This window comes from Malus domestica, chromosome 12 (assembly GCF_042453785.1).
Source record: "Malus domestica chromosome 12, GDT2T_hap1".
In the NCBI taxonomy this organism is placed as follows: Eukaryota; Viridiplantae; Streptophyta; class Magnoliopsida; order Rosales; family Rosaceae; genus Malus; species Malus domestica.
The window spans coordinates 352,183-374,341 of record NC_091672.1 but is presented as its reverse complement, the minus strand read 5'-3'; the positions used below and the strand labels follow the sequence as shown (position 1 = coordinate 374,341).

The 22,159-nt window shown below is 41.3% G+C and overlaps 1 protein-coding gene across 1 annotated transcript; it reads right to left on the bottom strand.

Moving 5' to 3' along the window:
- Positions 1-455: 455 nt before the first annotated feature.
- Positions 456-1,291, bottom strand: LOC139190085 (uncharacterized). Its single transcript, XM_070809818.1, has 2 exons — positions 1,164-1,291; positions 456-1,089 (listed from the first exon to the last, which is right to left on the bottom strand). Exons 1-2 carry the CDS (start codon positions 1,289-1,291, stop codon positions 456-458), a joined length of 762 nt encoding a protein of 253 aa, XP_070665919.1.
- Between the last annotated feature and the right edge of the window lie 20,868 nt (positions 1,292-22,159).

Genomic DNA, 22,159 nt, shown 5'->3' with positions numbered 1-22,159 from the left:
CTCTTCTGGATACCCTCGAAAACCAAATTGAGGGAGTAGAGAAGTCAAACTCGGAGTTAGAGCATACTAGGTCCCAACTTGTAAATAGCCATACTGTTTTGGCCAAACCTAGTAGGATATTTGCTATTATGCAGACATACCATTCTCGAATAGTGACCCTGAGTGAAGATGTTAATTTTTTAGAATAGGATGATTTGTAACCCTTTTCTTATTGGAATGAACATGTGTTTTATCCTCTGCTCTGCTCTTGGTACTGTTTGAATTGACTTCGGGCAACTCTTCTCCCCCTTGATTATTTCCTTCTTTCTTCTGCTTCCCTCGTTAGCAACAATCTTAGGGCCTGATCTTGATTCCTTGGTCCCCCTCATGGTACTTTTATTCATGCAGGGGTGTTAGGACAACCCGAGATCTTTTCTTTCCTCTGCCGTACCAACTGGTGACCCCGGCTCTTCTTTTTAAATGAGGTTGATCATACTGATAGGAGCCTCCGGGAAAGGGTTTGTATCCACCGTCATACCGGCTTGTGGCTTGTCAAGTAACAACTTTCCCTTCACTATCAAGTCTTGTATCCAATCTCTAAACTGGACGCAATTGACTATGGAATGGTTGAAGGTATAGTGTAGCTTACAATACTTCTTCCCTCTGAGTTCTTCTGGTTTGGGCATCTTTTTGGTATTGTCGGGCAAAATTACTCTTGCCCGCACCAGTTCTTCATAGATCTCAGGTGCCTTGGCCAGATCGAACGAATAACTCTGGTACTTGGGTGGTTTCATGGGGACGAAACCACCATCGTTCATTACGATCTTCTGATCTTTGACAGGTTGGACTAGCCCTTTTACCGTCAGTGGTTTGAAAGGTGTGGTCATTTTAGCGGCACATACGTCAATGTCTTCTTCATCATAGCCACCCTCATGCTCTGGCCTGGTTTCTCCTACTTCCACACGATGAATTGCAGCTTTGTTTTTGTAAAAGGGAGGGACCTTGGAAGTATGCTTCACTTGTTGCTCTTCTTGCAACAGCCTCTCATACTTAGTGGCAGCAATTACTAATTCTTGCAGCTCGTTGAATTGTGTATCATAAAATCTCTTCCTCAAAGGTAATTTCAGAGCCCTCCGAGTAATTGATATGAGCTGCGCTTGGTTGACGGGGAATTGGCATCTCACCTTGTTTTCCTGAACCTCATCATGAAGTCCTCAGTAGATTCATGATCGTATTGTTTGACTTCAACAAGGTCATTAATAGTCAATTCTGGCTCAATTCTGTAAAACTGTTCGTGGAAAGCCATCTCCATTTGCCCCTAGTTGGCAATAGAGTTAGGGGGTAATAGAGAATACCACTGAGATGCTAAACCAGCCAATGAATTCCCAAACAACCTCAATTTATAATTTGGGTTGCCCTCATATGCCACACAATGATTGGAGAATTTGAAAATGTGGTCTCTGGAGGACACGCTACTGTCTTCACCTGTGAACGTTGGGAATGCAAGCATCTTGAAGTTGAGAGGGAATGGATTTAGCTTGTCAATATATTCAGGATAAGGCTTTTGGTAAGTGACCCTGAACACTGGGCGGGCCCGCGGTTGAGCATTTTGAGCTACTGTCCTTCTTAGCTCAGCCAATTCTTCCCTCAGCTGCTGAGTAGCTGAATTATCATCATGACCGATGAAAGCAGTGTCGATCTTTGGGCTCCGATCGTTGCCCGTATCGGCTTCTCTCCTCGGTTCGGGTTTCCTCCAGTTAGTCCCCCCTCCCTTATTAGCCAACGGGGGTGGCCTGTAAGGTAGAGGTTTATCTGAAGTAGTGGTGCCTTCCTTTCTGCTAGTCTCCCCTATCATTACAGGCATTCCATACTTCGTTCTCTCTTGCTCGGTCTGCCTCCTATTATTAAATGATAATAATGGGAAGCTGGGAGGCTTTTTTTCCAAAACTAGCTCTATCACAGGTTGACTCCCTTCAGGAACCACTTTATTCTTTCCCTTATCCTTTTCTTATTTTAAAGGTGGGAATAAGGGAATGATTGGTTGAATGATTGGTTCACTCCTCATGGTGACATGGCTCATCCTACTTTCCTGATCCCTTTTTGGAGTAGAAAACTCCAGATCAAGTCTTCTCTGTAGATTCCCTGTTAATGTACAGAGCCTACTCACTTCTCCATTGGTTTCCAAGGAGATTCTTTCCATGCTTTTTAGTACTTGGATCATAGTAGCTTGTAGTTCACTAGTTCCCTTCTCTTCCGATCTCTCAGATGAAGTTGGGCTTTCTAGGACCACTTGTCCTGATGGGGAAGAAGGATCTCCTAATTGATCTGCCATTCGTAGGAGAAAAGGGTGAGAGAAACCCTCTGTCGGGCAAGATCACAAAGTGTATTGTCCCACCGAACGTGCCAAAACTATGTTCGTGTCAGGAATTTCCGTCGGGGACGTTTCCTGGCCGAGGAGCACACAGCTTCCCAGGAGGTTGGCGCCGGTTGAGGGCTGCTGTCAGGCTTCTGCTTTACTGTTGGGCTTTGTCGGGCAAGGCTAGTCGGGCAAGGCTAGAAGAGAAGGACAACGTTAACTTTGAAAGGTGCCTTTGTGGGGGCTTAGGTGTAGGCCTTGAGGCTCACAATCAAGATTAACTTCTAAGTACTCAGGCGTGCCACTGCCATATTTAGCATGGCAGATGTAAAATGGATATCGCGTTTTAATTATGTGTATATATATATATGCCCGAGAAACCGTGTTAGTTATAACAGGTGCCTTTGTGGGGCCTTAGGTGTAGGCCTTGAGGCTTCCCATCAATAACTAAACCAGTGTTCGAACATATAATATGCATTCGATTGATTGCAGGAGCCTTACAACTATTATACTTCTGATTACCCGAATCTGAGAGATAGAACGAACCCAAATAGGTGCCTTTGTGGGGCCTTAGGTATAGGCCTTCAGGCTTCCCATCAGAATTCGTTCTTATACTCAAACGTTCCAGACCGCGAAATGGAATGAATCCAAATAGATGCCTTTGTGGGGCCTTAGGTGTAGGCCTTGAGGCTTCCTATCAGAATCCATTCCATGCTTAAGCGTTCTATGATAATCATAATATAATAGAAATAAAACTAAGGGATAGGTCGATTACTTGCGCCCCAAGTAACTTCGGACTTCTTGTTTATCAAGGGCTATCATGGATGGTTTAAGTCCACATAAGGTTCTTTTTTATGCCTTGAGGCCAAGGACTTTCAACTGATCAAATTTATATGCCTGAGGGCTTAGAACTTAGATCTGGTTTGAACAATGAAGATATATTCAAATCGGATCTAAGCACTCAGAGATTCTTTTAATCGTCATCTTAATCGAAATAACTTGACTACAACTGGAAGTATACAACATATTGCTAGGCTAATGAATGAAAAGACAAAAACACAAAGAAGGTCGGGTAAGGTTTAACCTTGTCGGGCAAGCCTGGTCGTCTTGCAGGTTCCTATCTTTGTGGTTTATCAAAGGTCTGAGAGCTTTTAGGGAGAGATAAAGAAATGAGTTTTACAAAGAGAAATCGATACTACATCAAGGTTGAACAGGGTAGCAGAGCTATTACAAGGGTTTGAGTGAAGGCTTGTCCCGAGAGGGATGAAGGCTTGGGCTGACTACAGCTTCGTTCTGAAGGCAAATCTAGCTGTGAGCAGAGTTTGTACTTGCATTTGTTTGTTTGTTTGAGTGTCCTTAATCCTGATTTTTCTTTCTTCTTTTATAGACAACTCAGCTTGGCCTCTTGTAGCAGCAGCCTTGCCCGAATGCAACTTGAAAGGCAGTCACTCATCAACTATATTACTTGTTCTGCCATTATAAAGTACTTTATGGGCTACATAGTTGGTCAGTCTATACCACTTGGCTTTTGGGTAGGTGAGCAAATGGTCTTCATGAGCTGCACCAAGTCAGAAAAGCCCATTTTTCTGCTTTCTGGGCTTTGGCTGGGCTTAGGCCGACTCTCCCTTAGGCATCCCTTTGGGCCAGCCCCTTTCCTGAGCCCAAAATTCAAATTTTGATCCAAACACTTATCCATACTAATGACTGGAGCAATCTAGCGAATGTCACAAACTTAACACTTTCTGTTGTACCAAAGTCCTCACTAATTTTGTGCATCAACATTTGACGCCGTCTGAGGGAACGACACTTATTCCCATTCTTTTCAGCTTTGTCAAGGTGGTTTCCACCATTCGTACACTCTCTTTTGACTAGGCATCCCTCTCCAACATGGGGAGCGAAGGAAGCCACAACACATAGAATGACACCCCTCTTGCACCTAGTGTGAAGCAACGAAAAAAAGGAAGGAAAGAGGGTTGCTCTTCAAGCTAAAGTCGATGAGCTAGAAGCTCAGAACAACAAGATAGCAATGAAGAATGAGGTCCTCCAGAAGCAGTATGAGAAGCTCTTTGAGACGCTCCACGAAACTAGGCGTACTCAAACATGCGAGCTCGTTACCCATTTGGACATCAATCATCACCTGGGTGCCCCCCAACACGGAGGGTCACCTTCCTTCGACATGGGTATCCCTGATGAGGAGCGAGTTAATCATCAAAACATTGATTAACATGAAACTTCTCTCAACCCAGCTGCTTTGACCCGAAGCAGGAGAAGTGGAAGAAGACACCTCATTGCAGAAGGGTTGGAAGGATCGAAAACCGTTTATCGTGACTGCCGAGACTTCCTAAAGCAACGTCGAGTGAATCCCCTCCGCATATGCTCGAAGATCAATGACCCAAGGGTTTCTGAAAGACTCGGTCCCCTCCCACGACCTAGGCGAGCTGCTAATCTAGGGAAGGAACGACAGGTCCCAAAGGAACATGAAGGTACAGGGGACTCTGAGGTCTTCCGACAGACTCGCCCTATAAGTCAGTACGGTGAGTCCAAGGAAAAATCACACGCCATTGCTCAAACTTTCCTACTTCTAAGAGGCGATGGAGACTTACGAAAGAAAATCCCAGTGGTACATGACTCCACTTAGGACCCATTTGTCCTACAGCTCATTGAGAAAGTAAACAAGTTGAAGGCCGAACGTCAGGCCGAGATACCTGACTGGAATCAACCCAGGCCTGACCCTCTCATAAGGAGGATCATCGACACCCCTCTTCAAGCGAAGACAAAACAAAAGCTTGGTTTACAACTCTATACTGGAAGGAATGACCCAATTGAACACCTTAACCTCTTTAAGTCAACCATGGCATATCAGATGCACACCGACGAAGAGCGATGTCTTCTCTTCCCCTCCACCCTCTCTGGCGGAGCTCTAAATTGGTATTGCCGTCTTCCACCTGGGACAGTAGACTCATTTGAGGAACTGAGGAAACTGTTTGTCTCTCAACACATCTTTCAGACCGATCGCTTGCATTCTGCAGATGACTTGTACACTATTTGCCAGAAGCCAGACGAGCCATTACGTATGTATGCTGGCCACTTCAGCCATGAGTATTCCCGTTGTGCCAAGGCAGACAACAAGACTGCCCTCAAAGCCTTCACGGTAGGCCTACGTGACTGTTTCTTCAAGTACATGATCAATGCCAACACTTGGAAGACTTACTCTGAGGTGATGGCACAGGCTTACAACCATGTCTCGGCCGAGGCAAGGACATATCAAGGGAAACCCTCCACAGCCACCCCTTATCAGCAAGTAGGGAGTGGAAGTCAGATCCAACCAAATGAGAAGACCTCGACATTCCAAACGGCAGCGGTGCCTTCCCCTGCCTTACTTAATACTTTGCCAAGTCAACAGACATATCAATCTCATGGCAAAAGGAAAGATTTCCATTCTTACCAGTCTCATTTTAGTAAAAGGAGTAAGAGACACTACCGCGATAACCAAGGGTATTGCCATGATAATCCCCAACCCTAGGCAGTCAACATAGTGGGTCAAACACGTGTCATGATAGCCCTTACCCCGAGGTATGAGGCATACACATCCTTAAACGCCACATGCATGGCCATTTACCCCAGCATAGCACACTTGATACCGAAGCCAAAGCCGAGACACCCGGATTACAAGCCCACGAAGAACAAGAGCACGTTTTGCTACTACCACGAGCATAATGACCATGACGACGAGAAGTGTATCACCCTTCGTGATCATGTTGAAGCTTTGGCACGTGAAGGAAAAATTGATCAATTCCTTCTTCACCCTCCAAGGGGTAACCGTAACCAACGCTAGGTGCATGTGATATATTCCATAAGTGGTGGCACACCCATATCTAAATCTTCCAACAGGGCCATGAAAAATAGTGAACGAGCTTTAAGGTCTGGCCACCAAGTGTTTCACGTGGAAGACATCAGGGGAGGTAAGTATCAAAAGCCTAACTGGGATCCAATATGTTTCTACCCTGATGAAGAAAGAGGTATCATCTACCCTCACAACAACCCACTGATCGTGGAAGCTCACATAGCCAACTTTGAAGTACAACGAATCCTGGTAGACACGGGGGCTTCGATCAATATCATGTTTGCTGAAGCTTTCAGAGCATTTAATGTAGCTGAACACTTGCTCGATCGCTCGATTTCCCCTCTGATAAGCTTCTCTGGTGATATTGTGCAACCTTTGGGGAGCATACACTTACCTTTCACCATTGGTACATGCCCTTACACAGCTACCATTACCACTAACTTCCTGGTGGTTGATTGCCCAACGACATACAATGTCATCTTCGGACGCACATGCATCAACGATCTCAAGGCCATGGTATCCACACATATGTTGTTGATGAAATTTCCAACCCCCTATGGCAATGGTTACATCATAGGAGATCAACTTAGTGCACGATCATGTTACAACACTTCGGTTAAGCAACAACACCTGCCTGTGCCCAAGGAAACCCTTTCTATACATGACCAAATCATAAAGACCAGCCCAGACGAAGCCAACTTGGATCTTCACGGTGGCAACAGTCAACCCGACGATCCTCAGATGACTCTTTCACCCAGCAAGAACAACCCGCTGAAGAGTTGGAGAAGGTCTATATCTCAAAAGATTATCTGGATTGCATGGTGAAGATTGGCACCACCTTGTCACCACCCATTCGGTTGGCATTGATATCTTTTTTGCAAGAGAACACTGAGGTCTTCGCCTGGTCATACGAGGACATGCCAAGCATCTTTCCCGATATCATTTGTCATCGTTTAAGTATTGACCCCAAGACCAAGCCAGTGAGACAGAAGTGAAGATCTTATGACGTTGAACGGTATGAGGCAATGAAGGCAGAAGTTGAAAAACTCAAAAGCATAGGCTTCGTCCGCGAAGTCAATTATCCAACGTGGGTAGCAAATGTTGTCCTTGTTAAAAAGAAAACGACCAAGGAAAGTCTCTTGCTCCAAAAGGTCTTGTGGAGAATGTGTGTCGATTACACCGACCTAAACAAAGGATGCTCGAAGAATAGCTTTCCTCTTCCTCTCATAGACAGACTTATAGACTCTACGGCAGGGTGTGAACGTCTAAGCTTCATGGATGCTTACTCAGGATGCAACCAAATCCTCATGAACCCTTCGGACCAAGAACACACAACCTTCACTACTGACAAGGGACTATATTGTTATAAAGTCATGCCTTTCGGCCTAAAGAATGCAGGAGCAACTTATCAGAGACTGGTCAATTCAATGTTCGCCGAACAGATTGGGAAGAGCATGGAAGTTTACGTTGATGATATGCTAGTCAAGAGCAAACATGTTGACCAACACATCACCAACCTATCTGAAACTTTCTCCATTCTAAAGAGGTATCGAATGAGGTTGAACCCCAATAAATGTGCCTTCGGCGTAGGCTTTAGCAAATTCTTAGGCTTCATGATAAGCCAACAAGGCATTGAGGCTAATCCCGAGAAGATCAAAGTAATTCTCGACATGAAGGAACATGTAACTTCAAAATACATCCAGAGCCTTATTGGCAAGGTGGTAGCTATAACTAGGTTCATTTCTAAGGCCACAGACAGACTTGCTCATTTCTTCAATGCACTTAAGGGAAGTAAGAAGTACATTACATGGACTGATGAATGTGCTGAGGCATTCAAGAACCTCAAAGACTACATGAGTAAAGCCCATTTGCTCTTCAAACCTGAGGTTGGTGACACTCTCATTATCTACTTATCGGTATCGGCTTCAGCAATAAGTTCCGTTCTCATTCAAAATGGTGGTAATGTCGAACGGCCTGTTTACTACGCTAGCAAGGCCTTATAAGATGCAGAGACATGATACTCCAATATTGAGAAATTGGCTCTAGCATTGGTTATGTCTACTCGAAAACTTTGCCCTTACTTCCAAGCACACTCAATCATGGTGCTTACCAATCATCCTCTTCGACATATACTCCAAAGTCCTGACACTTATGGGCGAATGATCAAATTGGGGATAGTATTGGGTGAGTTTGACATCTCCTACCAACCAAAGCCAGCTGAGAAGGGCCAAGCAGTGGCAGACTTCATCGCCGACTTCACATATCCTGTTGACATTGTTTCTACACCTAAAGAAGTGGTTTCATTACCCTTGGAAGCTCAGAAAATAGAACCAACAGCCCCAACATGGAGTCTATATGTTGATGGCTCGTCCAACCAACAGGGTTGTGGAGTAGGACTAGTCCTTACGACCCCTGACAAAGTGGCGATGGAGTATGCTCTTCGTTTCAAATTCAAGGCGTCGAACAATGAGGCCGAATATGAAGCCCTCATAGAAGGCTTACGTTTGGCCAAACACCTTGGGGTTAAACGAATTGATATCTTCAGTGACTCCTAATTGGTGGTCAAGCAGGTCACCAATAACTTTGACGCTAAGGATAGCTCTATGGCTGCATATCTGGCACAAACACAATTGTTGCTTAAGCACTTCCACTACCAGATCACCCAAATTCCTCGAGCGGCAAACAGTCATGTAGATGCTTTGGCTCACCTCGCCTCAGCGGTGGAAGACAAGATTGGGAGAAAAATTCAGGTTGAATTGTTGGTAGCACCAAGCACGATGGTTGCGGAAGTGTGCAACTTACAACAGGGGGATAGTTGGATTACTCCGATTTATAGATTCCTTGCTTATGGCACCCTTCCAAATGACAAACTCTAAGCTAAGCAAATTCGATACAAGGCTACCCGTTACTTGATCATTAATGACCAACTCTACAAGCGGGGTTTTAACCTACCATACCTAAGATGCCTTACGCCCGCAGAGACAGAAACTGTCATTCGGGAAATACTTGAAGGAGTCTGCGGAGATCATGCTGGATCTCGATCCCTAGCACACAAGGCTTTTCGCCAAGGATATTACTGGCCAACATTCTACCAAGATGCCATCAAAATATCCCGCTCATGTGATAAGTGTCAACGCTACGTAACTATTCATCATTCCCTTCTCGAGCCACTCACTCCTATGATCAGCCCTTGGCATTTCGCCCAATAGGGACTTGATTTGATCAGCCCAATGCCTGCAGGGAAAGGCAAGGTTCGTTATGCAATCGTTGCAGTTGACTACTTCACAAAGTGGGCCGAAGTAGAACCCTTGGCAACCATTACTGAGGCAAAAATAGAAGACTTCGTATGGAAGAACATCCTTTGCAGATTTAGCATTCCCAATGCGATAGTCACTGACAACGGGCGACAATTTGACAACAATAAGTTCATGAGGTTCTGCTCTAAGTTCAACATCAACTTATGTTTTACCTCCCCAGCTCATCCCCAGTCTAATGGACAAGTTGAAGCCATCAACAAAATAATCAAGCGAACTTTGAAAACCAGCTTGGACAAGGCTAAAGGTTGTTGGCCAGAATTTGTACCTCAAGTTCTTTAGTCATACCACACTTCGGATTGGATATCAACAGGAGAAACCCCATTCTCACTTGCCTTTGGTACAGAGGCAGTTGTCCCAGTTGAGCTTGAGCAAGCAACGTTCTGAGTCCAGAACTACGTGCAAAGCGAAAATGACAAGCAACTTACCCTCAACTTAGATCTAGTCGAGGAACACAGAAACCAGGTTCACTTGAGGAATGTCGCCTACAAGCAGCGCATCTCCAACTACTATGACTCCAGGGTCAAACCTCGTTCTTTCAAAGCGGGGGACTGGGTATTGAAGAAAACATTACTATGTGACAGAGTCCCAAGTGAAGGAACACTTAGTCCAAACTGGGATGGACCGTTTGAAGTTATTGGCATTAGTCGCCCTGGCTCCTACAAGCTTAGAAGCTCCGATGGCAAGACCCTTGGCCATCCATGGAACGCTGATCATTTGAAGTACTATTACAAGTAAACTCACATTGTACAAGTGTTAAGTTTCAGCCGTTCGGCATCCTATGTAACGAAGACTATTTGGCACAAATTCAATAAAGAGGTGATTTAGACAACTCGATCTTAATCCTCTTACATTCCTAGCAATGAAACACTCGGGTTCAAAGCTTCAACATGAATGTTTTCAACATGAACCAAAGTCTAAGTATATGTCAGCAAGACTATACAAATAAACGAACAGTTTCACAGTATATTCGTTCAATCATACATTCCAAAACATTCATACATAAGCCAACTGTGCTTTGAAATGGTTCAACATATTTTGTGTCATTTGACACTTGCTATAATGTGCCTAGACACCTTGCCCTTATTTTCACTAACCAGGTGATGAAATGTACAACCCGTACTCTAATATCATTTGGTAACTTGCCACTCATGCCACCAACCAGGTGAAGAAGGAACTTATCTTCATACTACCAACCAGGTGATGAAATGTACAACCTGTACTTTAATATCATTTGGCAACTTGCCATTCATGCCACCAACCAGGTGAAGAAGGAACTCATCTTCATGCCACCAACCAGGTGATGAAATGTACAACCCGTACTCTCCTTCATGCCACCAACCAGGTGATGAAATGTACAACCCGCACTCTTCTTCATGCCACCAACCAGGTGATGAAATGTACAACCCGTACTCTAATGTCATTTGGAAACTTGCCACTCATGCCACCAACTAGGTGAAGAAGGAACTCATCTTCATGCCACCAATAAGGTGATGAAATGTACAACTCGTACTCTAATATCATTGGCAACTTGCCATTCATGCCACCAACTAGGGGAAGAAGGAACTCATCCTCGTGCCACCAACCAGGTGATGAAATGTGATGAAAGGTGATGAAGGAACTTGAAGGATTTATTTTGAAAAACATGTTCATTTGAGCAACATCATATAGCATGCAATTAACAATTAAAGGCGGAATCATGCTTGCATGCACTCAAAAACAAAACATTACCATGAAATTCAAAGCCTAGTAGATTGGTGAACCAATAATCAACTCAAAACAAAGTGAGTTGAAATTATTACCTTTGTAGATTCCTCTTTGCATAAGCAAAGGCTAATCACCCAAAGAGATAGGGCCTTCATTCCTTGCTTCTTAGATCCATGGATTTGGATGGAAAATAGGTTTCTCCAAGTTCCCAAAATAGGGAACCTCTAAGTCTCTTCACCAAGGTTTGATTGTAGAAGAAATGAGTGACCTTGGAGTAGTAGGATTGCTAGATGTACCCTCCAAGGTGTTGGCCTCTTTAGAGAGAAAATGGAGAGACAATTCTCACCAATTTTCCCCCAAAATAAACCCTTAATTTTTCCTTAATGAATTTTGGCTATAAAGTCATTTATATAGTCACTTCTTTAAGTAACCTAAACAACCAAAACCCTAATTCATCTAATATGGCCGGCTATTTAGGGATGTTTGGGCTTTTGGGCTTTAATGAATCTTTATTCATTAAATTGTCATACAACTTAAGTTAATGGGCTTGACGTTCGAAGCCCATTGGGCCTTAAAGTCCAAAACTATCCCGAAGTCTTTAACGAACTTATTCGTTTGATTAATTAACATATTAATTAATCCTTGCCATAAATAAATGATTAAACCATTTAATCATTCTTACTCATTTCCGTTTAATCTCCAATCTCTACCTTTTACGGTGTGCGATCCATTAGGTTCCTTTTAGCGAGGTAGTGGGCGATTAAAAACCATTTTACATCGATTGTGAATTGAAACTATTTTCAATTCTCCCTTTAGTGATTACACACGTTTAGGGCTTCCACAAACCATGAGTGACACCTAGCAGCATATCATGGTTACCCAAGCTAATCAGAAGAGGTGGAGAACCTATTCAGTTCGGGATTACAAATGCAATACGGTCCTTCTCTAATCTAATACTCTTGACCACATTGTTTGGTATGATAGTTTATTTACTCATGTCTACTATCCAATGTGAATCGTTTGCTTATATGATTTCCTTGAATGTGATTTGGAACGCATTCCCCAATCTCATTCATACTCTGGCCAGAGATTCCAAATCATATCATAGAGTATTCTCCCTCAATTGTTTGAAGGTTAGAGATCCCTTGTTGCGCATTCACTTCTCTCCATAGCTAAGTGGCTTAACCCCAACGATGCCGTGACACCCCGAGGGGGTGAATTAGACATAATCAAAGATTAAGGACTTAACCACAAGACAACTGTGATGCCTCAGGTCAAAGGACTACTTTGCATTATCCCAACCATGAGTTCTCATGTGACATGGAATATAAGAACTCTTCGTTGATCACGTTCAGTGAACTCATTCTCTTATTGAGCACCTACGTACTTGTCTTGATGTCACACACACCAATGACTCGAGACTAGTCACTCTCCCTGAGAGAAGACACAGTACGTACTGATCTTAACGGACTGTCAATGCCCAATTGGTAATCCTATGATCAGGAACATTTAGGAAGTGTCTACGAAAGAATGGTCTCATTAATCTAACTTCATTAGATTGCATTCTCCCAATCACATATTCCTTGGACTTTATCGTTTAAGCATATAACATTTATATGAGACGACTCAAACAATAATCTTTGCCCTTTATATGTTAAACTAGATTAGTTTAACATTTGAAATGTCCGTAAAGTATCATCATATGATTGGTTTTAGGGCACATTTCCAACAGAACTCACATTCGTACCACCAACCAAGTGATGAAAGCTACTTACCATTCATTCCACCTACCAGAAGACGAGTGGTACAACTTGTACATGTGAACTCCTAGTATTCACAAATAATCAAAAACCCTCACGCTTGACAACTCAACTAGGGGAACACTTATGCCTAACAAGAGTTATAGTCACAAACAAAGTCTTATTGCAAGCCAACAACAACTTCAGTGCATGGCATACGAAGATCAAGCTATTCAACCCTCTTGCATCTGCTTCAAACATTTTCCCTCTGTAACAATGCAAACACTACAAATTCTCAAAAGCTTCACACTATCTTGATCAAGATAGTGTGAAACAAAATCAATTCATGGTACCCAACAAAAGCTTCAACTTCAAAGCTTCACCTACAAATCTTCAACTCCAAAGCTTCACCAACAAAAGCTTTGCAATCAATTAGATTACTATAATCCAATTTCTTTGGTAGTTCATATGAGGAAGTAAGTACTATCTGCTTTCGCAGAGATCTATATCTTATTCACGTTCCGTATGTGAAGTACCTTTTCTTCTCTCATATATCTTCTACTTCTTATTAGTCACACTTTTACAACGATTTGTAAAACATAGTTACTAATACGGAATCATATATTCAAGTAGAAGAACCAACTGTTTTGAACTATTCAAGAACAATTTACAACACCTTCGAAAGGTGTGTTCTTTGACACATGCAAGACATTTCTTGCAAATACCCCTTCCAATGTACATCATTTCATAAAGAAAGTTTGTTCCCTTGGAGTTATTTATCTTCTTTATTTGACTTTCACCTTTGACTACATTAGTCATGGTCCCTAAACTCCCACTATCTCTCTTGAAACCTTTTTCAATTGTGTTATACACATCAAACAATTTGGAGAGTATGTGGTTATTGTTCACTACATAGTTTACCATAAACTTAGTGAACCATTAGGATAGGGAAACAAAGGTTAAGTCCTTGCCTAGTTTCCGTCTCGTTAAGTGGTTTAACACTTCAACACTCAATGATTCAAAATCATCATAAGTCCATGTTAATGGACTATTTTTGTCAACCAACCATTATGTTCTAAACATAATTACAAACTTTCAAGAGTTGTACAAGGCAACTCTCATTTCTTCATACAACAATTTGTAAGTGAAGAATCATGGCACATAAAGTGTCCATGCCCTTGTGCTTACTTCTCAAGTTCTTTGTTCAATTAACAAAGAAATAAGCACTAAGTGTTTGTATTGACTAAGGGTTGTTCAAAGCAACTCTTATTTCTTCATACAACAATTTGTAATTGAAGAATTATGACATTAAAAGTGTTGTCCTCTCTATGATAGACCTTTTCTAACATATTCTTCTAATGATACATTATCAATAGGAAGATTGTGAGGATGAGACTACTTTGGTACTTTTACAAGCCATTAAAGACAATCTATGGTTTTGTAGTACCAAGTCCGTAAACTAAACGTTCGGCTTTTATTTGTCAAGTGTTGGATAGCGTTTGCAAATATATTGGTAATCAAATACATAACGAATATAAATTGATTGATTTTAAGCCATTTGATTTGGGTCTTTAAATCAAATAGCACCACCCACTATTTTTGGCAAATTCCATATCCCTCATAGGAATTCGAGAGTTTTGGATGAAACTCCTAGTAGGTTATGGGAGGCTCACTATTACCAAGCCCACCTCACGATGATACGATATATGGCTAGCAACAATAATAATGAGAGAGTACGCTTACTCATTTGCAACTCATGCAAGTACCCATCTTATTTGGCCTCTAGAGAATGTCACCTCACAATGATATGATATTGGTTCCATTGCACTTAGTTAAGTCATTCCCACCAAGCTTAGTTCATGAAGGGTTTCAAGAATAGCCTCACGATGATACGATATTGGCCATCCTCGTTGCCTACACTCACCTCATCATATGTATATAGACTCCTCCTGAGTATAAGCATGCACTTTGTACTTCCCCATGATAGGGTGAAGCCGGTGTACAAGTCATAAACGATTGGCACTACCATGGTGGAAGGCCACGAAAGAATGTTCTAAGCACTCTCACGCTTTCAACTTAATATTGGTTTGGTTGAGGGTTTTAGGTCTCATCACATATCAATATACATTTTAATCTCTATTAAAACAATTTTGGTCCTATTACAACTATTGGTCCATATGATTGTTTTAGTTGTACATAATACTCCCACTATGCTTTTAAAACGGTTTTTAAAGCAAGAGTATATGTTACTACTAACATAAGGTTTGCATTCATTTGATGGACTATATAGTTGCCTTAGGGCCTTAGGATGACTATGAACCTTTGTTTAGATTCAACACGAGCCTTGTGTTGAATCTCGGTCTAGGGATGGAGATTGATTTTAGTTACGCGTTTAATCACATTAAGGCGTGTTGTCTTAGGGGCGTTGGACCCAATTACTTCATTTTCATGCATATCATATAAAGCAAGAAAGAAATACTTCAAAGTAAAGGATGAGCTTATGCTCATTACAACATTTGCATAAAACAAATTACCTTAAAGTAAAGAAGGACTTATGCCCTTTTACAACATTTGATCAAATCAAATTACAACCAAAATCTAATCTACACATTCCCATGGTTCAAACAAATTTGAAACGCCTTTCACATAGCTCAATTATATTAGGCTTAGGTTCATAATCATCCTTTAATTAATTAACGCTTTAACTAATTAATTGAATGCAACATTTTCATTTGGTTTTTGTATCCATAAAATTGATTTAAGTGGAGCTAAACAAAATGAAAATCCAATTCTCATTTAAAGAGACAAAACAATTTTGTTCTCATCCTATTTGGGCCATCATGCAATAACCACAACTTTTTGGGCCATATTGCGAAAACATAAACTTTTGGGGTCACTTTGTAAAAACACAAAAGTCACTACTTCATGTAAATACAACTAGAACCCAAAATTTAAATAAATTCAAAAACTTCATTAAAGGAGCAAAACAATTTGTCCTTTAGCGTTTTTAGGCCTTAACGTCAAAACGTAAACTTTCGGGTCAAAGTACAAATACACAAAAGTATCAAAACTTTATGTAATTGCATAAAAGCCCCAAAATTACCCTATTTTATTAGGGTGGCCGGTTTTTAAGGATAAAAAGGAGTGGTGGATGTTTTGATTTATTAGTTTTGTCAAAAACAATCAAGTAGTGCTTTCATCTTTCATAAAAATAATATATGTTTTGATGATTGATGTTTCCATCATCATTTATACAAATATTTAACACTTTAAATACTTTCATAAAATTAATATATGTTTTGATGATTGATGTTTCCATCATCATTTATACAAATATTTAACACTTTAAATACATGATAAATCATTTGAAAAACATATATCATAAACTTTATGAAATAAATCAAAACTTTGAATCAAAACACAAACCTTTGTGTTCTTGGCAAGAACATCAAGAACATATGAAGAACATCCATGAAAACCCATAAGAGCTCCATGAATGTTTTCATGCAATAAAACTCAAATTTTTATCATTCAAAATGAGGCTAACATCCTAGGGTACTTAGGGGTTCCAAAAGTCACCTTAAAACCATTTTAACAAGACAAACATGAACCCAAAAAATCACCCTTTGGATTTGGCCGAAAATCCCTAAAATCATGGCACCAAATTTTAGCTCCAATATTCATCCTCATATGAACTACATCTACAACATTTGAGATGGCAAATTTTCAAACAAAATTTATATTCAAAGAAGCAAGAATAAAGCTTGTAACAATTACAACTTTTAAATCATAAACTTATGAACTACAAAACCCAAAAGGATTCACCAACTACTAGACCTAGGCTCTGATACCACTTGAAGGATTTATTTTGAAAAACATGTTCATTTGAGCAACATCATATAGCATGCAATTAACAATTAAAGGCGGAATCATGCTTGCATGCACTCAAAAACAAAACATTACCATGAAATTCAAAGCCTAGTAGATTGGTGAACCAATAATCAACTCAAAACAAAGTGAGTTGAAATTATTACCTTTGTAGATTCCTCTTTGCATAAGCAAAGGCTAATCACCCAAAGAGATAGGGCCTTCATTCCTTGCTTCTTAGATCCATGGATTTGGATGGAAAATAGGTTTCTCCAAGTTCCCAAAATAGGGAACCTCTAAGTCTCTTCACCAAGGTTTGATTGTAGAAGAAATGAGTGACCTTGGAGTAGTAGGATTGCTAGATGTACCCTCCAAGGTGTTGGCCTCTTTAGAGAGAAAATGGAGAGACAATTCTCACCAATTTTCCCCCAAAATAAACCCTTAATTTTTCCTTAATGAATTTTGGCTATAAAGTCATTTATATAGTCACTTCTTTAAGTAACCTAAACAACCAAAACCCTAATTCATCTAATATGGCCGGCTATTTAGGGATGTTTGGGCTTTTGGGCTTTAATGAATCTTTATTCATTAAATTGTCATACAACTTAAGTTAATGGGCTTGACGTTCGAAGCCCATTGGGCCTTAAAGTCCAAAACTATCCCGAAGTCTTTAACGAACTTATTCGTTTGATTAATTAACATATTAATTAATCCTTGCCATAAATAAATGATTAAACCATTTAATCATTCTTACTCATTTCCGTTTAATCTCCAATCTCTACCTTTTACGGTGTGCGATCCATTAGGTTCCTTTTAGCGAGGTAGTGGGCGATTAAAAACCATTTTACATCGATTGTGAATTGAAACTATTTTCAATTCTCCCTTTAGTGATTACACACGTTTAGGGCTTCCACAAACCATGAGTGACACCTAGCAGCATATCATGGTTACCCAAGCTAATCAGAAGAGGTGGAGAACCTATTCAGTTCGGGATTACAAATGCAATACGGTCCTTCTCTAATCTAATACTCTTGACCACATTGTTTGGTATGATAGTTTATTTACTCATGTCTACTATCCAATGTGAATCGTTTGCTTATATGATTTCCTTGAATGTGATTTGGAACGCATTCCCCAATCTCATTCATACTCTGGCCAGAGATTCCAAATCATATCATAGAGTATTCTCCCTCAATTGTTTGAAGGTTAGAGATCCCTTGTTGCGCATTCACTTCTCTCCATAGCTAAGTGGCTTAACCCCAACGATGCCGTGACACCCCGAGGGGGTGAATTAGACATAATCAAAGATTAAGGACTTAACCACAAGACAACTGTGATGCCTCAGGTCAAAGGACTACTTTGCATTATCCCAACCATGAGTTCTCATGTGACATGGAATATAAGAACTCTTCGTTGATCACGTTCAGTGAACTCATTCTCTTATTGAGCACCTACGTACTTGTCTTGATGTCACACACACCAATGACTCGAGACTAGTCACTCTCCCTGAGAGAAGACACAGTACGTACTGATCTTAACGGACTGTCAATGCCCAATTGGTAATCCTATGATCAGGAACATTTAGGAAGTGTCTACGAAAGAATGGTCTCATTAATCTAACTTCATTAGATTGCATTCTCCCAATCACATATTCCTTGGACTTTATCGTTTAAGCATATAACATTTATATGAGACGACTCAAACAATAATCTTTGCCCTTTATATGTTAAACTAGATTAGTTTAACATTTGAAATGTCCGTAAAGTATCATCATATGATTGGTTTTAGGGCACATTTCCAACAGAACTCACATTCGTACCACCAACCAAGTGATGAAAGCTACTTACCATTCATTCCACCTACCAGAAGACGAGTGGTACAACTTGTACATGTGAACTCCTAGTATTCACAAATAATCAAAAACCCTCACGCTTGACAACTCAACTAGGGGAACACTTATGCCTAACAAGAGTTATAGTCACAAACAAAGTCTTATTGCAAGCCAACAACAACTTCAGTGCATGGCATACGAAGATCAAGCTATTCAACCCTCTTGCATCTGCTTCAAACATTTTCCCTCTGTAACAATGCAAACACTACAAATTCTCAAAAGCTTCACACTATCTTGATCAAGATAGTGTGAAACAAAATCAATTCATGGTACCCAACAAAAGCTTCAACTTCAAAGCTTCACCTACAAATCTTCAACTCCAAAGCTTCACCAACAAAAGCTTCACCAACAAGTCTCGGCAGTCGGCAGAGCCCCAGAAAGAGGAGGCACCATAGGGTGATTATTTAGAGCCTCAATACTAGGCAGAACCCCAGAAGGAAGAGGCACCGAAGGTTGATCATTTGGAGCTTCATTACGCGGTACAACCCCAGAAGACGAAGGCAATAAATGCCTTTGGAACAAACCCACAAACCTCTGATGATCAAGTAAATCTGACCATCAGATTCTTGCAGCTGGTCGAGCTTCCTCTTCATGTTTGTAGCATAGTCATGTGCGAGCTTATGCAACTGTTTATTCCCATGCTTGAGCCATTTGATCTCCTGTTTGAGACTTATCACTTCAGCCGCCAATGATTCAACTTGGCAGGTTCGAGTAAATAGGCGTTGGGCCATATTAGACACAGAACCTGCACACTGAACATTGAGAGCCAGAGAATCCTTAATAGCCAACTCATCAGACCGTTTGGAAAGTAGTATGTTATTTTTGGGAGTGGGAAGGTTCTTGGCCACCACCGCAGCAGTCATATCATTCTTCATCACAGAGTTTCCAACGGTAAGATGACTAGTAGGGGATAAGAAGGATGGGCGCCATATGTTGTCTTGAGAAGGCATGGCTGCCTCTTCACCAAAGTTCAAGTCAAAACGACGGTCGGATGAGCCAGACATTCTCAGAAATGATGAAGGAGAAATGAGGTGCAATAAATCTCTGAAGTAAGGGGAAAATTCCTAGAAGCAATAACTCTCTGAATGAACTCATTGCACACAATTGGTGCCCTTATAAAAGATAGGGTAACAAGGCCGTTGGTTCAAAAATTGAAGAGGCACCACTCTCCGGATTTTGAAGAGGCACCACTTTTCGGATTTTGAAAAGGCATCACTTTTCGGATTTTGAAGAGGCACCACTTTCCACACGCAACATCAGCTCCTCGGGTACCACATATAACTTTGCCAAAGATATCTGACAAAGTTTAGACACATAAATTTTGAAGGTCCAACTACCCTACTATTACCCACAAGGTTAAAGGAACAACACCACTGCTTGATAACTAGAAAGTCCCAATGTGTGTCAACCTCCGTGTTCCGTGGCAAGGCAAATTGGAAAAAATGCCCAACCTTTACTCACATTCGAGAAAACACTCCCAACAAGATTGCTTTCTAAAAAATCTAAGAGGCATCGTTCTCCGAATCTCAAAAGCCAGACTCCCAACAGGATTGCTTTCTCAAAAATCGAAGAGGTAATGTTCTCTGAATCTCGAAAGCCAGATCCCCGACATGATTGCTTGTTCGAAAACCGAAGAGGCACCGCTCTCCAAACTTCGAGAGCCAGATTTCCTTGGATAAAGCTTGTCTGCAATCTTCACACGCAACATCAGCTTTCCAGATACCACAGACCACTTTTTCAAAGCGCTCTGACAAAGTTAAAACATGTGAAACTTGCAGCTCCCACTACATTGCTATGACCAAGAAGGGTAAAGGAATAACATTATTACTTGCTCAAAAATCGAAGAGGCACCGCCATCAGAATCTCGAAAGACAGACTCCTAACAAGATTACTTTCTTAAAAATCGAAGAGGCACCGCTCTCCGAATCTCAAGAGCCAGACTCCCAACAGGATTGCTTTCTCAAAAATAGAAGAGACATCGCTCTCCGAATCTCGAGAGCCAGATTCCCGACAGGATTGCTTGTTCGAAAACCAAAGATGCATCGCTCTCCGAACTTCGAGAGCCAGATTTCCTTGATAAAGCTTGTCTGCAATCTTCACACGCAACATCAGCTTTCCAGATACCACATACCACTTTTTCAAAGTGCTTTGTCAAAGTTAAAACACGTGAAGCTTGCAGCTTCCATTACATTGCTACGACCAAGAAGGGTAAAGGAATAGCATTACTACTTGTTGTTAGGGAGACTCCTATATATGTCGACCTCTATCCTCCACGGACAGGCAGACCTGCAAAAATGCTCAACCCTTCCTCATATCTGAGAGGGCACTCCCAACGAAGCGTCTCGAAATACTTAGCTTTCTTCCCCCCAATAATACCTATGCAAACCAGCCATACTAGAGCAAGAGTATCTCATATCATCAGAGTCAAAAGCAAGAGTATCCCATATCATGCTTTTTCCCTGTCTTTTCATTTGCCCTTGTTCTTACTTGTAAGACAAGGATAAAGAGAGCAATCAGTCAGCACTTGGAATCAAGCTTTCAGTCAGGAACTGACTACCTGAAACCCCTTGCCTGATTACTTACCTGGCATTGCTCTCGAGTACTCATCTTCAACATCTTATACTTTCAGAAAAGATACCATATCTGCCTGAGGAACAGATAGGGCAAGTGAGAAGGATACAAGGAAGCATGTGGAGACAAGCGTAACAGAACACATGCTGATTCATCTATTACTTTGTCAACAGCAAAAGTATCCCATATTATCAAGGTCGAACGCACTCTTGATTTCATGGACTTGTTTTGACCCTCAAATTCTTGAGTCGGCCTTATACTCTGGAGGAAACCAGAAAACCCTCCGCCCAGTTCAAGAATAAGCCTGTGGAAAGTTACTTCTTCAAAAGAAAAAGTATCTCATATCATCTCTTCTCCATTTGCTTCTCATTATCCTTATTGTTGTTTACGACACAAGGAGAAGGAGAACAATCAACCGGAAGCCGAAGCCGAACCTCCGATCCAGGTTGCTTGCTTGGAAGTCTGATTGCTTACCTTGTCTGTTACCTCTTTCGGCAAATCTCCTAGCTCGACAACTTAGGGGACTCATACTATAGGGTTTTGTATCGCACTTGACCAAGCCCGAAACTACAAGTAAGCTTCAAGTGAAATTGATACATTACCTTGTGCATCTTCATCAGTTAAAGATACCACCCCTGGATGGACGAAAAATACTTCCAGAGAAGATGCCACAGCTACGTATGAGACAGATAAGGCAAGTGAAAATGATACCATACTTCGGTACTTAGAAGTTTCGTGATTACTCAATGGCTTGGATCTTGCAAGTCCCCAACTGAGGAGCTTCCCTCACTCAGGAACTTAGGGGAGCACTATTTGTACCATACTTGACCAATCCCGAAACTACTGAGCACCGGTCAACGTTATACCGTCAAGGACCCAGAAGAGTTTCCC